At 38.5% G+C, this 19,837-nt stretch overlaps 2 protein-coding genes across 2 annotated transcripts in view; both read right to left on the bottom strand.

Annotated features, from left to right (window-relative positions):
- Window positions 1-3,872, bottom strand: part of ndufa12 (NADH:ubiquinone oxidoreductase subunit A12) — a 4,100-nt gene extending 228 nt beyond the window's left edge. The window contains exons 1-4 of the mRNA XM_080420977.1: window positions 3,741-3,872; window positions 2,895-2,977; window positions 2,627-2,714; window positions 1-61 (exon numbers count right to left, since the gene is read on the bottom strand). The exon at window positions 1-61 is cut by the window's left edge and continues 228 nt beyond it. Coding sequence (XP_080277103.1) covers window positions 1-61; window positions 2,627-2,714; window positions 2,895-2,977; window positions 3,741-3,829 — 321 coding nt within the window. The 5' untranslated portion in view covers window positions 3,830-3,872. The remainder of the gene's footprint in view (window positions 62-2,626; window positions 2,715-2,894; window positions 2,978-3,740) is intronic.
- A 5,430-nt stretch (window positions 3,873-9,302) lies between these two features.
- fgd6 (FYVE, RhoGEF and PH domain containing 6) overlaps window positions 9,303-19,837 on the bottom strand; it is a 39,726-nt gene continuing 29,191 nt past the window's right edge. Inside the window, exon 21 of the mRNA XM_080420923.1 lies at window positions 9,303-9,441. Within this exon, the coding sequence (XP_080277049.1) occupies window positions 9,399-9,441 (43 nt within the window). The 3' untranslated portion in view covers window positions 9,303-9,398. The remainder of the gene's footprint in view (window positions 9,442-19,837) is intronic.

Genomic DNA, 19,837 nt, shown 5'->3' with positions numbered 1-19,837 from the left:
CTTGGGCTCAGGGGGATGCGTGGTGGGTGGGTCGTCCGTCATGCAATGCAGCCAGCGATGCCTGATGGAAACATCATGGAATCAGTGACCGGGCTTGACGGATTTAAACCCTCTTCAATCCACTTTATTTATTTAATTATTATTGTAACATAACATAATATGAAGATAATTGCGTAGATTAATTTTGTGAATTTACCTCATTTATCCTTACATGCTGTACATACCTGTAGTACTGACAATTATAAAAAAATAAACTATTGTGATATAAGACAATACCTGCAATGTATGAAATAACACTTTGGTAGAGGTTTGGGTTGTGTTGCGCGCCTTGCCATGCTATGTCAGATATCTAGTTGCCCTATATAGCCTCCTCATTGACTTACATTGTACAGTGAAATCGTTCTCAAAGTCACTCTTTTGCACACAAGTGGTAGCAAAAATGCTGGCAACTAGGCTTGCCAGACATATTTCATCTCCATTACATCATGATCAAAATGATTTAATGTCTGGTAGATTTCCTTTTTTTAATACCCAGAGGTTATTCAATAAAATGTATGCCAAGTATACACCAACGCCTGTAGTTATCTCGACTTGACGCACAAGGCAGAACGCGCATTCGATCAAATTGAATGAGATACTGTATATGCACTCCACCTTGAGGCTCTGTCAATTGGGCAATTTATTTTTAACACATATTAAGATGCTTGCCCTACATCTTCCATTCTCACTAAAGGTAATAAGTAATCATCCTTTCATCTTAAACGTGGGAAAAGACCGGGTTGTTGCGCAAGCTTGTTATTTTAGCCGCTGGCTACTAGTATAATACTGATATTAAAGGGAATTAAGGTGGAGAATGTTGAATCATCGCTTCATGAATTGTTGATATTTTTGCTGGATCCACCGTTATCCCTCCCTCAGTAGCTTGTCTGGGTACTCCATTGATTGGAGAAAGGCGCATTAATTCCTCTTACAGTATCTTCCCTTTAAAATTGCCAAAGAGGACCACTTTAGATACTTGTGTTTGTCCTAAGCTTTTATTTCAGAGTGACCTTTCTCCTCAATTACGACTAACTTGAGAAAGATAACGATTTCTGGAAGTTTCTGATAATCTCTATGATAGGACGTGTGAATGCAATAAAAAAAAATCACACCCAGTGTGAAGTGGGCGGTGTGGTCATCACAGTGGTCATCACAGTGATGGAAGCTCACTTTTTTTTGTGCATAGTCCTATTTATAGGTTATTAATTTCATCATGTGTCTCGCTAGCCAATCACAGTGCTGAATAGAGTCAGCCAATCACAGTACAGCTAGGGGTGTACTAATTCTAGGGGTGTACTAATTATGAGCCAATCACAGTACACCGAAGGGTGTACTAACCCCACTTATAGGGGCGGCTACACCGCCCAAAAATGGTGTCACTTCCCGGGTTGATGTACTTGTTTCAAAACATTTCAATTAATCTTTCATTGTCATTCTTTAAAAAACTTGATTCAATAATAATGCCTTTTGTTTTGTCTGGGGGATATAAAACCAATCGTATCTCAAAGAGTCATGTACAGAAGTCCAAGAAACAGGGGGGTTTATCCCTCCCAGTGTTCCAACATTATATTATTGGGTGACAAATGCCAGGGCCTTATACATTGGTTAGCGCAAACATGTGAACTCTCTGATGCCCCCAAGTGGCTCCAATTAGAATCTCAGGCAGTGAGAAACGGCTCTTTCAGTTCTCAAATCTCCACTAAAGAGTATGTATTGCATGTAATGGTAAAAGAATGAATGAAAATACTGTAGATGCATATTAGCGGCGAGGCTGGCAGCCAGCAGCACAAGCAGTGTTTTCAAACAACTCCCTTCCTACACTGTCAGGAATTTGGAAATACCAGCAGGATTAACCGTTCATTCATTTTGGCATGTGGAATCTTAGATATTGTTATAAGTTCTTCATATTTTGGCAGAATCGGGGTGCAGTTACAAAAGACTACTGAAGTAGGCTACAGCCTATAGCCTACAGGCGTAGCTGTGCGACAGTACTGGATTCTCGTGATGATGAGGATGTTGGACAACATTGATTTATTTTCTAATTTTACTGTTCAGTGAGTAAGAACTTCATGGACTATTAACCACATGCACCCCAGAGTCCATATTCTGGTGCGATCTACAAGTAGTCGATCTATATTGCAAGATGCCACGTTATGAGCTTGCGCATTGGCTATTTTCGGCAAAGAATAGTATAGAGCCCTAGGTCAACTAAGTGCGTACGGGTTTAACGGAGTAGTTCACCCAAAAAAAAAAAATACTTATTTTCTATCAATTACACACCCCATGAAGCCTTGAATTCATGGAGGTGTTTTAGTTTTGGTCACATTCCTGGGCCAATAATTTGATGACCGGTTCATCGGTCAGTACTCCATTAATTCAAGGTTTCATGGGGTGTGTAATTGATAGAAAATAAGTAATTTCAAGTCAAGTGGTTAATGGTGATTTATCTACGCAATAAGCATTGCTCTCATTCTCTTTGTGAATACATAAGGCTTCAGCGCATCCAACCTTGGGACCCATCAAATGTAGCTGCTGGCTATATTGTGTGTGTGCGCACATGACTATAAAGTAGTTGAACTTGAACTACCATTCAGCAGGCACCATGCTGCCATCCACTTCCCACATTGTGTTCTTTCCATTCATCTCGGTGGTGTAAATCACCCAGCGGTGCCGTCCTGAAAACACAGATAATACAAAACTTAACAAGGTATAGAGACAGAGGAGGTATCAATGCACTCATGCCAATGGATATAAACACAAAAGAAAACTGAGGTGCTTGATAGTTTCTATTTTTTTCCCACTCACACACACACACACACACTCTTCAAGTATGTTATTCTAATTTCTCTACTTACCAAAGTAATACCTCCTGTCCTCAAAGTATTTGTTTCCATACTTATCCACGCCGATCAATGCTCCGGTCTTAATGTCATTGGCCCTGTTAACGTAGTGATAATAATGTTATGTTACATTGGTAACAACACATTGTCAGCACTGAGCTTCTACAAGGTCTTTGGAGTTCGTGAAACAAGTCAGGATAGTAAGAATGACGCTCTACCAGAACCATCTAAATAAAACATGGTATGATGTCTCATAACTAACTTTACTGCACTTAGCAGTGGTTAAGGTAACTAAGTACATTTACTCAAGTACTGTACTTAAGTACACATTTGAGGTACTTTTACTTTACTGGAGTATTTCCAAAATTATTTTACTTCTACTTTTTACTCCACTAAAATTATTTGAAAACTTTAGTTACTAGTTACTTTGCAGATTTTGATTTTGATTACAAAACAAACATTACCCACATCAGCCCTATTTACATTCGGCCATTTGAAAATAGCCAATCTACAAGCTCACAATGCATTGCGATGCGACGCATTGTGAGCTTGTAGATCTGCTAGTTTCAAAAGATTTTTATACTTGGTTCTTTTACTACATTTTGAATTCCGGACTTATGCTTGTAACAGAGTATTTCTACATTGCAGTATTGATATACTTTCAATTAAGTAAAACATGTGAATACTTCTCCCATCACTGCAAAGCATACTGTTTTGCTAGTAAACAGCTAATCCGAAGTACATGACAACAACAAGGCATAATGTTTTGCTCATTAAGTCGGGACACACAAAACTTCGTTCTACACCGGCACGGCCAGTCACTTTAATATATAATATTATTGTTTTTAATAACAAACTGACCTGAAGAACTGGACCATAAGGCCACGCAGGCCACCGTGACCTCCTATCTGTCCCAAAGCCCTTCGGACGATATTCACATACTCCGCCATCTTCACACGGAACTGTTATCAGGACGGAATGTCCTCCAAGTAACACTGTCCGGGTATGGAAATAAAATGTTCCACCGTGTACTGTAAATACCTAGCCCCGAAACATCATGACGAAACCTGGTGTTTGCACTTACATAAACGTTCATATTTCACATATAAAGTGCTTAACCCATGGCCACGGATGTTACAATTATGTACGGGCCCTCAGAAGTACCCGTGTTTTCCGTATTGTTCAATAAAAAGCATTTTAATTTGATAGGTGGCCATTTTCTCCGTGTTGTTGCTATGCTTTCAGCTCCGCGACCCTATTGGTTGGAAGGTGTATTGCACTCTGATATATATTAATACTCTGAGAAAATGGCCATAATAATTGCTAGTTATTTTATACTGAAATCAGTGTGTGGTATATTTCTGTTTTATTTATGTATTAATCATTGAATTAATTAGTAATAATCATAATAATTGCTATTTATTTTATACTGAAATCACTGTGTGGTGTGTATATATATATATATATTTTTTAAATTATTACAATTTTCTTTTCTTTTTACAAATAACATTAGCTATTCGTCTCTAAAACCACAAAGCAATATTTTCGTCAAAGCGAGACCCCCCATTCTGCCTGCAGGCAGAAATCACTGTACAATAGTGGTTGGCTGCAGATAGAGGAGACCGCTGACACAACTGCACTGAGAGAACTGCACTCACAGAACCTATAGGTATAGGCTTAGGCAGTGGTGGAAAAAGTACTAAAACAATTTACAATTTACTTAAGTAAAAGTATCTATACTGCAATGTAGAAATACTCTGTTACAAGTAAAAGTCCAGAATTACAAATTTAGTTGAGTAAAAGTACAAAAGTATTGGTATCAAAATGTACTTAAAGTAGCAAAAGTATAAAGTACTCATTATGCAGAATGTCCCATTTCACACGTTTTCAAATGTATACAAATCTTTTGAAAATAGCAGATCTACAAGCTCAAAGCGCAGATCGGTCAGTGCAGGCTCCAAATCCGCAGCTTCACCGTACTCAATCAAACTTTACTTTAAAATGAAGTAATTACAGTTGTGTTATAGGGATTCTCTACATAGATCACCCCTTGACGATACAAAGAGGAGATGCTGTAATGCTTACAGCTCCAAGAAACCCCAAAAAAATTAGAACAGGAGGCAGAGCATTTAAGTTTCAGGCACCTCAGCTGTGGAACCTTCTCCCAGTCTCAGTCCGTGAAGCAGACACACTCTGTAAATTTAAGACTAGACTAAAAACCTTTCTCTATGATAAAGCCTATAGCCGAAGTGTATAGACTCAGTCACCCTATAGTCATCCTCTCCCCCCCCCCCTCCTTTCCTCTCTCCTCTCGTCCTCTCTTTGGTTGTGTGGGTTTGTGTCCCATTGGTACAATCGTAATTAACCCTGTACGGATTCACGCTCTAGTAAGGCCTGCCACTAATTCTACAACCGGGGACCTGCTCCCAGGAGTTTCTTTTATTTCCCACGTCGCAGGTCCATGGACCCCCAGCTGCGGCTCAATACTGTGACTGCGGACCGGGCCTCTCCATGGAGCACGACCGTGGATTTCTACTACATTACACTATACCACTACACTATACTGTATATTATCTTAACATTCTTTTATTATACCATTATATACTGCATACACACTATTGCTGTACTATATTATATTATCATATACTATCTTACACTATTATATTTGCTACTATTGTTATTGTTACTACTTGCACTGTATCTCTTTCTGTCTCTCCTCTGTCTGTCTGTCTGTCTGTCTCTCCTTCTCTCTCTCTTCTTTCCCCCGACACGGTCGAGGCAGAAGGCCGCCACCCTAGAGCCTAGGGTCTGCCTGACGTTTCTTCCAGTTAAGAGCAAGCAAAATTGCTTGCTCAGGGTGGGATGTCGGGTCTCTTCTCTACATGTAAAGTGTCTTGAGACAACTTGTTGTGATTTGACACTTTAATAAAATTGAATTGAAATTGAATTGAGATAAAACACAGGAAGCAAAGTTATTGTACTTTTTTTTAAAATATTTTATTAAAAACTGTTGCCTGACAGTTCAGAACAAAACTTTACAGCTGACTCTATAACTCGGAATGGAGTGGAGGTTTTTAAAGGGTTATAGTGTACAATCACTGCACATAAAAAAAACATACATGCCTGCTAGCCCCTGGCTAGCAATTCTGCCCTGTCCAGGCTAATGCAACAATATTCATCAGCCAAAATGTATGAGACAAATAAACCATAATATGGTATAATATCTCCATATTATGGAGATCAGATGGTAGCCATGTTTTGCCTTGGCCATAAAGGGATAGTGCAATCTATGGCAACAAAATTGGTACAACTGCAATACAGGCAGAAGGTAACTCTGTAGAAATGGACTTTAATGATATTTACTGTATAGTGGATAGCTAAATGTCCTTATTCGTATCAACAATTTCAATCAATGCACCTATCACTTTTGGAAATGTATCTGATAACTGGAGGATCTTTACATCAGTTATTTTGCAAAGGTATGACTTTAAAAATAGAAACTCATAATTCAATCATTACTCCACAATTCACGTACTTCAAGAAATGTCCAATGAGCATAAAAATATGTTATGTTAACCCAGAATAATACAATAAAACAGAATTAAAATGATTACAATAAAAATAGACTTTATGCATGATATGATGATATCCAATTAAAATGTCATGACTATTTATCACCAGTTTTTATTTTTTATTCACCTAATTCCTATAAATACTTTTTGAAGGATAAACCAAATTATATTATTTAGTATTAGAAGTCATATTTCTTCATCCAGTTAAACATTTTACCATACTCTGTAACTCTAAACAAACTCAATGAGTGATCATATTTAACCCAAGATATCATTATATTTCCACCTAAAGTCTTATTTACCTATTTTACAGTTTTTAAAGGATCTTACATTTACCATTTCTCATCCTGAGTCTACTTAGAAAAAGTTAGCCAATTTACATTAGCCAAATGCTTAAGCCTGGTGACCTTTGGTTTTTCATATTCAGGGAAAAATACCGCAACTCAACTCTATTTTATCTTATTTATCTTATCTACGTTCCTTACAGGCTTACTTTTTGGCTTCCAGCAACTGTCTTGCTCGCCTAGAAATCAATAAAAGAGAGGAACTCATGATTTATGCTATTTACATTGGTGACCACCATCTGTCTTCCTTATCAAAGTATTTCAATCTTTGAAGCTTCATCAGGTACTTACCACACCTTTCAATGCAAATGTGAGGACTGGTTAGTCTTTTGTTAGGCAAACTCTTTGCTGGCACAGCACAGTAGATTTTGAGTGAGACATCAATTTCTTTAACCCAGTTACCCATTATTAGACCAATGTGTTATAACAAAATAACCTGGTAGTAATATTCTCATGTTTAATAACTACTTTTAGTCCTGGATATACCACATACTCCTCCATATTCAAAAGTAATATACAATTCCATATAAATATTATCTCTCGGCTTTGACAAAAAAGGGTGAATGTTGCTCTTCCTATTGCATATACACAGTATTACCAATGGACCACTTCTTATGTGGCTAAAGCAAACAAAAATACTTGTAGTTAAATAACTACATTTGTGACATTTCCAGTTTTCTCCAGTATATTGTTTTACCCATGATTTTTGAGTCACGTCAATTGATCCTACATTTTTAAGATACTGTATATATGAAAAAAAATCTCATCCAAAGATTTAAAACTCTACTTCCTCTGTCTTTGCAGAAGCCTGTTTTTCACAGTAAAAAAAACACAACCTTGATAAACACATGAAAAAACATAAAGAAGTACTTTCATTTGACGATTCAGACTAAACATCATTTTGAATATTTTTAAAGGTTAAAAATAATTAATTCAATGTTAAAGGTTGCAAATTTGGTTTTAAAATGTCATCTTGGGAAAAAAAACAAGAAAAATAAATGAACAATTGAAGTATTAATATGCTAATACTTGAATGTACTGATAGAATGATCTAGCTTGGGCAGTTACCATGACATGATTGTTTTGCACAAATGTGATTCCTTCATTCATTGTCAGATTAAAACATTTCTATGTCTCAGATATTCTCGGGCTTCCAATGACTTTAAAGCTGCAATCCAGAACTTATTTGAATAGGCCTACAATTTAGAGAGGACATAAAACGTGCAGATTGCAGCTTTGAATGATCCCGACATCTTCTTTACGCTGTGACACTTCCACACACATGCTTCTGGACTTGACCTTTGACTTGCATCTGAAATACAGAACAGTCTCACTGAAACACACAAATCTGCAGATCCACCATAATGTAGGCCTGTCCCCCACTAAGGATTTGTATAGTCGAATCTGATTGGCGACTAATTGCCAATAGTCGACTGGCAGTTGACTAAGGACACCCCCCCCCCAAAATATATATATATATATATATATATATATATATATTTTTTTGCATGATTCAACTGAGATTGGCATCGAATCAGTCTGATTCGATGCCAATCTAGGTGTCAAAATCTCAGCCAATCAGGAGAAAGTACACATTTTTAAGCTTAATTTGTATAGTGTTCCAGTTCCAATTTTGTCTGCTCATTTCTTAGTGTCATCACTTGCAATTTCACTTGTTTAATCTGTATCCTGATTGAGTTCTCTGTCCTGGTTGGATAAAATTGGAAATGAAACTGAAACTGAAACAAAAATGCATTTTCTGTTTAATAAAGAGGTGGAGAGACAAGGAGACTCCTAATACTGAACAAACACTCTATAGCAATAAGTACTATAAGAATATAGAGCTATTTAACACTTATTTTAACCAAAGTAAATCACTTACCCTACCTTCAATATAAAAAACTAGGCCAATCTCTCAGTCGAATAATAATTTTAAAAATATATATATATATATATATATTTTATAATTCGACTAAGAGATTGGCAGACGACTCAGACACCCCTCGAATAATTAGTCGACTATTCGACTACTAGAGGTCAGGCCTACCATAATGTGGGCAAGAAATCCCCCCATTGGTTCAGAAACTCCACTGGCAACACAAGAGCATTAGTGGCCTTATCCACCAAGGCCTTGCAGATAGAAGAAATGTGTCTCAAACAGGCAGTGGCGCGGGAAGGGGGGGGCTATGGGGGCTGCAGCCCCCCTGGTGGTGGGAGGCAAAAAAAAGAATACATATAATTTTTAAAGTCTATACACACACATATATATTAAAACAATGATGTATTTAACTTTGGGGAATCAAATATTTGTTGAAAAAGGTGAAAAAATCGCGTGCGCAGTCCCCCGCCCAGGCCAGCCCCCCTTAAATGACTTCCAGCGCGCCTGAAAACAGCACAACCAATCCATTGTTCCTCTGGGGGAAAACAGTATGATCCTGTTATCAATGTAATGTAAAGACACAGCAACGGATATGTTTGTAGGGTAGACGGTCCATCTGGAGTCTTTCCTGAGCTGGTGACCTCTGATCTGTGATCAGGGGTCATGAGTCTACAAACAACTGACTCCAGAGAATGACAGGCAACTTCACTGCAACTGATGGGGATTATTGTTCAAGAATCATAGCCTCCTGGAAGGCTTCAATCCATCTAAAGAAATAAAAACAGAGAGACATTAGCCACGGTTACAAAAAAAGACTTCAATAATTAAATAAATGTTCATAAACATAACACCACCAAAAACATAACGCCACTAGGCACGGCTGTCGCCGGCAGAGGCATACAAAAATAAGTCAATAGAACAATAAGAACATGCAGTATGTACATCTACTGTATCTATTAATTCACAAAATCTGTGTCTGTCTGTCTGTTTGTCCCGGGCATAACTCAGGCGCTGCCCGACCAAACGGCCTCAAACATGGCATGTGTGTCCCATATGACCAGGGGGTGTGCAGTGCAGAGTGACAATTCGATCAGAGAACTGAAAAAACACGAATATTTGCATGCGTCTGTCTGCGGAGGATGCACTGAATCTTTGGTGTTTGGGAGGGGTGTGGGCAACGGCTTCCTAGCCTCGCGTAGCCAGACTATGTCCCTGCGTGGATACAGGGCCGGACTGGGACCAAAATTCTGGCATTTTGGTCCGAACCGGCCCACCACCACCACCCCCGTTTTGTCAAGGGGGGGGGGGGAGCGGTTCACTGTTTCAGCCCAGCACCTAGGCTGCACATGGACTCTGCAGCCGCACTGAGGCCCCTGCTGGAAAGCAGCCCAGCCCAAACATTAACGTAACTAATAATTGGGCTGCGCGACCGGGAAATGACCGTAATAATCCTAAAACGGGAGCGAAAATATATGTATTTTTTTGCGTGGCCCAGCGGCCCACTGGCCCAGCGGTCCACCGGGCATTTGCCCGGTACGCAAAATGGCCAGTCCGCCCCTGCGTGGATATGAGTCTGGTGCCTCTATGAGGACGTTTTTTTCCCAAGGGGGCGGGATCAAAACAATGGCTCTGGACGCAATGGACCCTTCGCTAAGCCCCACCCACTCCACTCTGTGACTGGTGGTGCGAAGTTAGTCACACCCAGGCCTGGCAGCGCCTGGCAAACTCTGCTTCTCACCCATTGACTTGCATGTTAAATGATGGCTTTTCCCCTTAAAAACCATCGATCATTTCAGGAGCAAGAGCTTCAAAATCTCTTCTAAATCTAGTCAACAAGGCCTGCAGTAGGCTATGCACTGGACAAATAAGCATGACATTATTTCAATAAAATAAAAACATGGGAAATAAATGTTAGAGGGAGTAATAGCCATGGATACACAAAGGTCGACTGTCACGACCGTCATGGATGAACTTCAACCTGGTTTTTGCACTTTCTCCATTTATGACCCGTACATCTACATAAACGTTCGTATTTCAAATATAAAGGGCTTATCCCATGGCCACGGATGTTGCATGTATGTACGGGCTCTCAGAAGTACCTGTAACATCCGTATTGTTCAATAAAAAAGCATTTTAATCTGATCGGTGGCCATTTTCTTCATGTGCTTTCAACTGAGTGACCCTATCGGTTGGTAGGTGTATTGCACTCTGATACATTATGAGAAAATGTCCACTGATCGGATTAAAATGCTTTTTATTGAACAATACAAAATATACGGGTACTTTTGAGTCCCGTGCATAATTGTAACATCCGTGGCCATGAGGTAAGCACTTTATATTTGAAATCTGAACGTTTATATAGATGTACGGACCGTAAATGGAGAAAGTGATCCATGACTGTAACCGGAGTTTTCATGTACCGCAGGGTAAGACTGCAGTAGCAGTTAATAAATATAGACGAACAAATGAATGAATATACTTTAACGTGCGGAATCAGAAACAGGCAGCGCTGTGATTCTGAATTTTGTTACGATTACGTTGATTAGTAGTAGCCTATTATTGACACCACCTGGGCGAGTGAGTCATGTCACTTTCCCGACGTTAAGCTGTGTATGTGTTCAACAACACAGCCATGCAGCCTTGCAGTTTAAGTGGAGATTTCAGCTTGGGAAAAGCAACCTCCAACGAGGTGGACGAAGTACTGATGATACGTCCCAGTACAGATACTCCTTGGTCAAATTCACTCCATTATAAGTAAAAGTAGCTCAGTCAAAATGTTACTCAAGTAATAGTAAAAAAGTAATTGTTTTTAAATATACTTAAGTATTCCAAAGTACATGCTTTGAAAAATACTTAAAGTACAAGTAAAAGTAAAAGTACATTTCTTAATTTTGATATCAATGAATTGCTTTCACAATGAATGTATAGGACCTTGTAACTCTTGTTTCAGAGAAGTACTGTAACTCTCTGAAACCACCTCCTGCACTGCATGCACTGATGTGCTTGCTTGTAGATGTTATACAAAGCCTTCAGAAACACCTATAAAAACATAGAAATGACTGAGGAACCAGAACTAAATACTTTTACTCCTATACACCCATACAAGATGTAACAAAGAGGCGAGCGGAGGGGGAAGCCAGAAACACGGCTAGTGTGAGAGAAGAAGTTAGGCCAATTGCATTTTAGGGAAGAAAAAAAACAGCCAACCTAAAGGCCAAACCGCACCAATGCAACTAGTCGCAACTCCTTGCAACAAAACTGTTTTAAGGTCAACCACACCCCCAACTGCCATTGGGGTAATGGTTGCAAGGAGTTGCAAGTAGTTGCATGTTGCAACTCCTTGCAACTGCCATTGTGGTTAATGGTTGCAATAGTTGCAAGTAGTTGCATGTTGCAACTCCTTGCAACATGCATGGCGAAACATTGTTGTGGATGTGGAGTGGGCTTAAAAGTACTCAGTACTTTATAGCCTTCCTAGAAATGTACTAGAGTAAAAGTAAAATATTTGTCTTGGAAATGTACTCAAGTAAGAGTAATAAGTATCAAAAAAATCTAATACTCAAGTAAAGTACAGATCCTCAGAATCTGTACTCAAGTACAGTACTCAAGTACATTTACTCCGTTACTGTCCACCACTGGGATATGTTTGTAGGGTAGGGTATCTGGAGTCTTTCCTGAGCTGGTGACCTCTGATCTGTGACATAAGATAAGATAAGATAAGATGTTTATTTGTCATTGCATGATCAACATACAGCGAAATGTTGTTTGGTACATCCATAACAACAGCATCAGCAACAAAGAGAAAAAAGGATAAATATAAAATATAAAACACTGCTCGAGCAATAAAACCCTTAGTCTGTTCAATAGGTCAGTCAGTTCAGTCCATAGTCACCTGTCAAAAATTCATAAGAAGGACATCCATAATGCATATAGTAGGAAAATAAATTAAGATAAGAAAATATATAATATATAAAATAGACAATAAAAACTCACACAAATTGTTCATGTGTGTGTGCGTGTGCGTGTGCGTGCACGTGGTTGCGCGCGCATGCGAGTCCAGCAGCACTTTCACAGCCTTTGGGAAAAAAATGTTTGACAGCCTGTTGGTTTTGGCCTTAAAGACCTTCAGCCTGCCCGAGGGGAGGGTCTGAAACAGGTGGTGTCCAGGATGTGAGGGGTCCCTAAAGATCTTTACGGCCCTGTTTTGGAGACGGTTTGAGTGAATGTCACTCAGGCGTGGAAGCGGAGAACCAATGATCCACTGCGCCGTTTTAGTCACCCGCTGCAGATCCTTCCTCTCTGCATCAGTGCAGCTGGAATACCAGCTGTGATCAGGGGTCATGAGTCTACAAACAACTGACTCCAGACAGGGCCGGATTACCCATAGACCTTAGGGGGCGAGTGCCCTGGGGCACCAGCCAATGGGGGCACCAAAAAAAAAAAATATATATATATATATATATATATATATTTTTTTATTTTTTTTAAGAATTAAATCACATAACCTTAACATAACCCTAACCCTAAAACCGAAATAAAGTAACCAAAAACAGAAAAGAAACTAACAAAATCCGCCAATTTTTCGCGCGAGTGCACGATTTCGGCGCCCGCGCGCTTCGCGCGGGCGCGCGGGGGGCCCTGGCCCTGACTCCAGAGAGCCGGCCCTGACTCCAGAGAATGACAGGCAACTTCACTGCAACTGATGGTGTTGGAGTTGAATTTCACCTCATGACCCACACAAAGTATAGATACTTGTAGCACGGAGACAATAAGGAAAAACCAGACTCAGACAGGCAACCAAGGGTATAAGGAAACATGATTGTATTCAGATCAGAGAGACATTAGAAGGTTACAGTATATCACAGGTCCGCAACATCGGCCGCCCATCTCTCCGTAGTGTAACAGAGCAAGCACGAGCTTTTAACATTGTCCAGTAACATAAACATATGACATCATAGGATGTGACATCGATGAGGTTCCGTGTGAAGGTGGACTTCTCGGATTGGATGAGAGCGATGGTTACGTCGTCGTCTGATGATGGTAGATGATGGTAGATTATGATGGAGGATGATGGTGTGACAGTTTATCTCTGGACAACAGCGTCCCCATGTCTGGGTCAACAGGTTTGACATCTGACTGCTCTGACCTGTCACTGGTCAGGGAAGATTTGGTGACACTAAGGGAGACAGCTGTAGAAGAGAATTCTAGATACAGTGTTCTTAAAACAAAAGATTGCCGCAGAGAAAGCCTGTAGCTTGGATTTGACCTTGGCTGGCAGACAGAGGGACTGGTAGTACAGAGTACTTTTAACATGACAGTATTACAGGCCCATGAGACCATAATTAATAGGACATTTTTAACCAGGTTAAGGACCCTAGACACATTATGATAATTAAGATAAGATAAGAGATCAAATGACTCTATCAAGCCTACATCTTATCATGATTTGGATAGGGTCAAAGGTCAAGCTGATTGTACCTTGTGACATTATTCAAAATCAAATCACAGACAGGCAAAGATTTAAAGGACTTAAAGGCAAAAATAAATGGTGTTAGATAACATACACATTTATACTTCTTCAAAAGGACTGTATAATTTATTTATTCAAATAGGAAGCAAAACAGGGTTTATAGTAAGGCTGAACGATTAATCGTTTTCAAACCGAAATCGCGATTTGAAACCACGCGATTAGCTAATCGCAAAGGCCGCGATTTTTTTATTTTATCATAATAAATCATTTTAATATTCATATTAATCCCAGAGCACCCGCGGGACTTGTCTCCTTCTCTCCAGAGTGGCTGCCTGCATCTCTCTACAGGGAGCGAGAGGGCAGCGAGCCCCCCCCCCTCTCTCTCTCTCTCTCTCTCTCTCGCCCTGTCCCTCTCATAGAGTTAGGTCTCCGTCGGCTACGAGTATTTAAAGTTTGTCGAACGGCCGTGTTGCGCAAATCCCTGATGCCGCGCGTAGCGGTAAAACATTATTTTCGGTGCGACACAAGTAGTGTAGTAGTAGTGTTGCTCCTATCTATGTTTGTTTCTGTAAGTGTAACTTATATTTTTCCCATCATTATTAAACTATTACTGTTGGATGCAATGTAAACAATACGATGGAAAGCACTTCCTGGTCAGTGTTGCCAGGTTTTGTGAGAGAAATAAGCAACCCTGTCTATGAAAACAAGCCCAAAAGAAGCGACTATGAACTGTATCTTTGTCACTTCTGTTATGTACAGTGGTGGAAAAAGTACTCAAATGTTGTACTTAAGTAAAAATATCAATACTGCAATGTAGAAGTACTCTGTTACAAGTAAAAAGTCAAAATGTACTTGAATAAAAGTACAAAAGTATTGGTATCAAAATGTACTTAAAGTACCAAAAGTAAAAGTACTAATGTTTGAAAATAGCAGATCTACAAGCTCACAACGCGTTGCATCACGGCGCGTTGTGAGCTTGTAGATCTGCTATTTTCAAATAACCTAGGTATAAAATAGGGCCAAAGTGGTTAATGTAGGTTTTACAATATTATAATTTATATCTGAAAAGTAAGTAGTCACTAAAGTTTTCAAATAATTGTAGTGGAGTAAAAGTACAATATTTGCCTCTGAGATGTAGTGGAGTAGAAGTTAAAGTATTGGAAATTAGAAATACTCAAGTAAAGTACAAATACAGTACTTAAGTAAATGTACTTAGTTACTTTCCACCACTGCGTTATGTATTCTGAGTTTTTCACTTCCAAGGAGTAGTAGTAATACAATGTACAGTAGGAGAGGACTTTGCCTTGTGAGACAAAAAAGTGTTACATTTTAGTTGAATGTTAATCTACATAAGCTAAATACTGGATATCAGTAAATATGCTTCTTTAGCCATAAGTGAAATACCTACTTATTTCACTGCTGTGAATTGTTTACACAAAAAGGTAATTATTTGTTTAATTTTATTTTTATTTATTGAACTTCATTTCAGAAAAAGCTTCTCTTCTTGAGCCATAAGTTAATGACTTAACAAGTTCAATGTTGGGTTGTTTACAAAAATAAGCTATTTCTATTCCAGCTAAATGTTTAAATATATACATGGGAAAAAAAGTACTTGGAAGATACATGTTGGAAGCAATGAAGCAATTCATATCTTTTAGTTCTCATCCTTATTTATTAGGATCTAGAACAGTAAATAAATGGTATGCCATTTGGTAATGTTCCATTACTTCCAATTACTTTTTAAACGTACACAGTGAATACTAAACTGAAGCTTGACTTTAAAAAAATTTAAAGATTTTTTTTTTAAATTAAAAAATCGCAATCAAATCGCAATCGCAATATCAGTCAGAAAAATCGCAATTAGATTTTTTCCCAAAATCGTTCAGCCCTAGTTTATAGTTCATGAATTCCCAAGACACTCCACACGTGTCCAAGTTTTCCCTTTGCACCTTTGCAAATAACTTTATTATAATTCAAAAAAATCTCAGCTAATGTCACCGTCCCAAACAAACCTTTTCAACATGTTTGGTTTAACTGAAAGACAGACAATTTTAGCACAGTTTAACGGCATGGCAGCAGAGAGATTGAGAGGGAGGGACAACTTACTAATCTGCAAGTTTTCATATTGAAATCTGACAAGAAACCTACGTCTCCCGTCATTGATTGTTTCTGTACACGTTCAGAAATAGAAAAGTTACCTTCCTCGTTGTGGAGCTGCAGTCCTTGTGCTCTTATCAAGTATAAGTATTTAAAATGGAACGGGACACTTCTGAATCCTATTTAAATTTGTACATCACTTTACACTTTACTTTGGGAAAAAACTTACGTGATATCGTCTTAAAACTCAAGAAATACTTCCTGATTGCATATAGGCATGGGGCATCAAACATCTGTCTATCCAAGACACAAGTTGAAATCTGTAGGATGAATGGAAATCAAATTTACTGTTTGGCAGAGTTTAAAACAGTTTGTAACCAGACATACAATTAAAGTTTAGCCCTGTATGTACAATTGTATGTACAATTAGCAGGTATTGTGCCTGTTAATGTTGTCCAGGAATTGGATTTATGGGGTGGTTGCTTACATTCTCATTCTAAATTGAAACAAACACAAAATGAAAATGAAACACAAAACACAGCAATTAAACATTTAAATCAAATATTTAAATCAGATATTCATCAAACTCCCCTCTATTTGACACCCATATATCTATAATATAATGTGTGTCAGATGATTTGTTGATGAGAAAGGGGATGAGAAAAAAAAAAAAAAAAAATTTAAATTAAAAAGTTATAATTAAAACTTTTAAAATATAATAATGAAAAATAAGGAATAAACATCTTTGTTCTGAAGAGTATATTGAAATTAGATAAGTACAGAAAAATAGCAAATCTACAAGCTTACAAAAAAATCTTAAGTTAAAATGATAAAATATTTTCAAAACTTTTAAAATAAATCAAAATGACTTGATAATAAACTTAATATTATAGTTAATGTTCACCAATATTGATATGGAACAAATTGAATCTAATTAGGGTTAATTTAACGGATCTATGTTTTAAATGGAATTCAATAGAGACTCAGTATCCGATAGGATGACGTTGCCATGGAAACATGTCTAACGTACCACAAAGCTAACACTTCCTGCAGAAGGAATTATGGGAAATGGAGTCTAAGTAGCCCAGAAGGAATTATGGGAAATTGAGTTTTAAGAGACCTAACTGACTGGGGAATGAATGAAATCTGGACTAAAATGGTTAGAACTAGCGAGACAGACAAACTCAAACATTCACGCATTCCTGCATAGCTGAAATCGTTCATACATAGATAGCAGAAGGGAGACAAAGATAAACAGATAGACTTTCACTCCTTAGCTCTCTCGCTCGCTCGGACACTCACACCGTAGGACAGCTTGCTGACCCATAGAGAGAGAGAGAGAGAGATAGAGAGAGAAACCGTTCATTAATATACACAGACATACAAACAAACATACCGAACATAGATATCTTTCAGCAACAAACTAATTTTGGAATGAAAAAGATTTTAACCTGATTGGTTTACTTATTATTTTAAATTATATTCAAAAATATATTTTAAATAAATTAAAACTTATTTTTAAGGCAAATATAATTATACTGATGGTTCAATGAATTTAGAACAGAAGGTTTAAGCAAAGGATATATATTTTAAACTTTCTACTTTGTTATGAGACCAGCTCTTTTCAAGAGAATGTAAACAGATAAGACACGGGAGAAGTTAGAGGCTGTATTGAATAAGGGATTTAAAACTTAATATATTAAATGGATGGATGATTTAACTACAGTGGTCAAAATAAAACAAACATATAAGACAAAACAAAAAAATGTACTGACAAGTAAGTAAAACACAAACTTCAAACGGACACACGGGCCGATGCAGAAGTTTCTGAATTAAAAGGGAGACAACCTGGCAATTGTCAATATGGGTCGGACATTCTAGTAATGTTCGGTATGCAGCTGGCTGGTAATGTTGTACTGACATTGAAAACACAGATCTGTATACATGGTGTTACCTGTAGCTAGCAGGTAAATGTAGCCAGGATATAGGAGAGCAACACTGGAATACTCTCCTCTGTGGGCTGATATGAGACCCGATTTGTAACATTAACCCACATATAGCCAATAGGCAGTGTAAAAGGAGGGCTATACCACAGGGGTTAATCTGGTAGGTCAAATATCAGTATAGAAGGAAAATTCGTACATTATGACAATTGTAAGGATATATTCATGCAGGCACACAGACAAACCCCCTACATCTGATAGTCAAACATCAGTGTACGGGGTGTCTCCGGTGGTCTCATAAACATATACAGAGACAAAGACAAACTATATAATGACCCAGGTAGATAAGAGAATTTATGAGACATTCAGGAATGTTCTCCCAGGGATAAAAGGTGATAAAACATTTTTACTTGACTCACTCCCTAGCGGAGTTGTGTTAAACAGTCATTTACAAACAGGCTGATAATTATGAGACAAATGGTTCGGTAAAGACAATAAAGAAAAAGGTATACTCATCAGATCAAGGCAGGGATAAGTTACATGGAGGTCCCAATCACTGGACCATGGTACAATAAAAATAAAAATATATACTCATCAAATCTGATGTTGGTTCAGGGATCCCGACCCCGATGGCTGGACCATGTGGAATTTGAGACATGTCGAGGGTCCAGTCCAAAGGTCCAGCGATCGCGTCCAGGTCCAAAACAAAATAAATTGTGATACTGTTCAAAGTTAACCTTCATCTGAATAGAAGTGATAAGTCGTTACACCCAAGGCCGGTTCGTTTGATACGTATTAAAACATGGTCTGCCGGGGAAGAGAGTCTGACAATAGCAGTTCCCCCCCGTACACCATATTTCAAACATATCCTGGCTCGATAAGGACCAATTGTTGGAGTTGAATTTCACCTTATGACCCCCACAAAGTACAGATACTTGTAGCACGGAGACAATAAGAAAAAACCAAACTCAGACAGGCAGCCAAGGGTGTAAGGAAACATGTTTGTATTCAGATCAGAGAGACAATAGAAGGTTACAGTATATCACAGGTCCGCAACATCGGCCGTCCATCTCTCTGTAGTGTAACAGAGCAAGCACGAGCTTTTAACATTGTCCAGTAACATAAACATATGACATCATAGGATGTGACATCGATGAGGTTCCGTGTGAAGGTGGACTTCTCGGATTGGATGAGAGCGATGGTTACGTCGTCGTCTGATGATGGTAGATGATGGTAGATTATGATGGAGGATGATGGTGTGACAGTTTATCTCTGGACAACAGCGTCCCCATGTCTGGGTCAACAGGTTTGACATCTGACTGCTCTGACCTGTCACTGGTCAGGGAAGATTTGGTGACACTAAGGGAGACAGCTGTAGAAGAGAATTCTAGATACAGTGTTCTTAAAACAAAAGATTGCCGCAGAGAAAGCCTGTAGCTTGGATTTGACCTTGGCTGGCAGACAGAGGGACTGGTAGTACAGAGTACTTTTAACATGACAGTATTACAGGCCCATGAGACCATAATTAATAGGACATTTTTAACCAGGTTAAGGACCCTAGACACATTATGATAATTAAGATAAGATAAGAGATCAAATGACTCTATCAGATGGGCATTTTTACACTCCTTTTAAGGCTCATGACATGCTGAA

Source organism: Gymnoscopelus braueri, assembly GCF_963280865.1.
Source record: "Gymnoscopelus braueri genome assembly, chromosome: 23".
Lineage (NCBI taxonomy): Eukaryota > Metazoa > Chordata > Actinopteri > Myctophiformes > Myctophidae > Gymnoscopelus > Gymnoscopelus braueri.
This window is presented reverse-complemented; position numbering and strand designations above follow the sequence as displayed.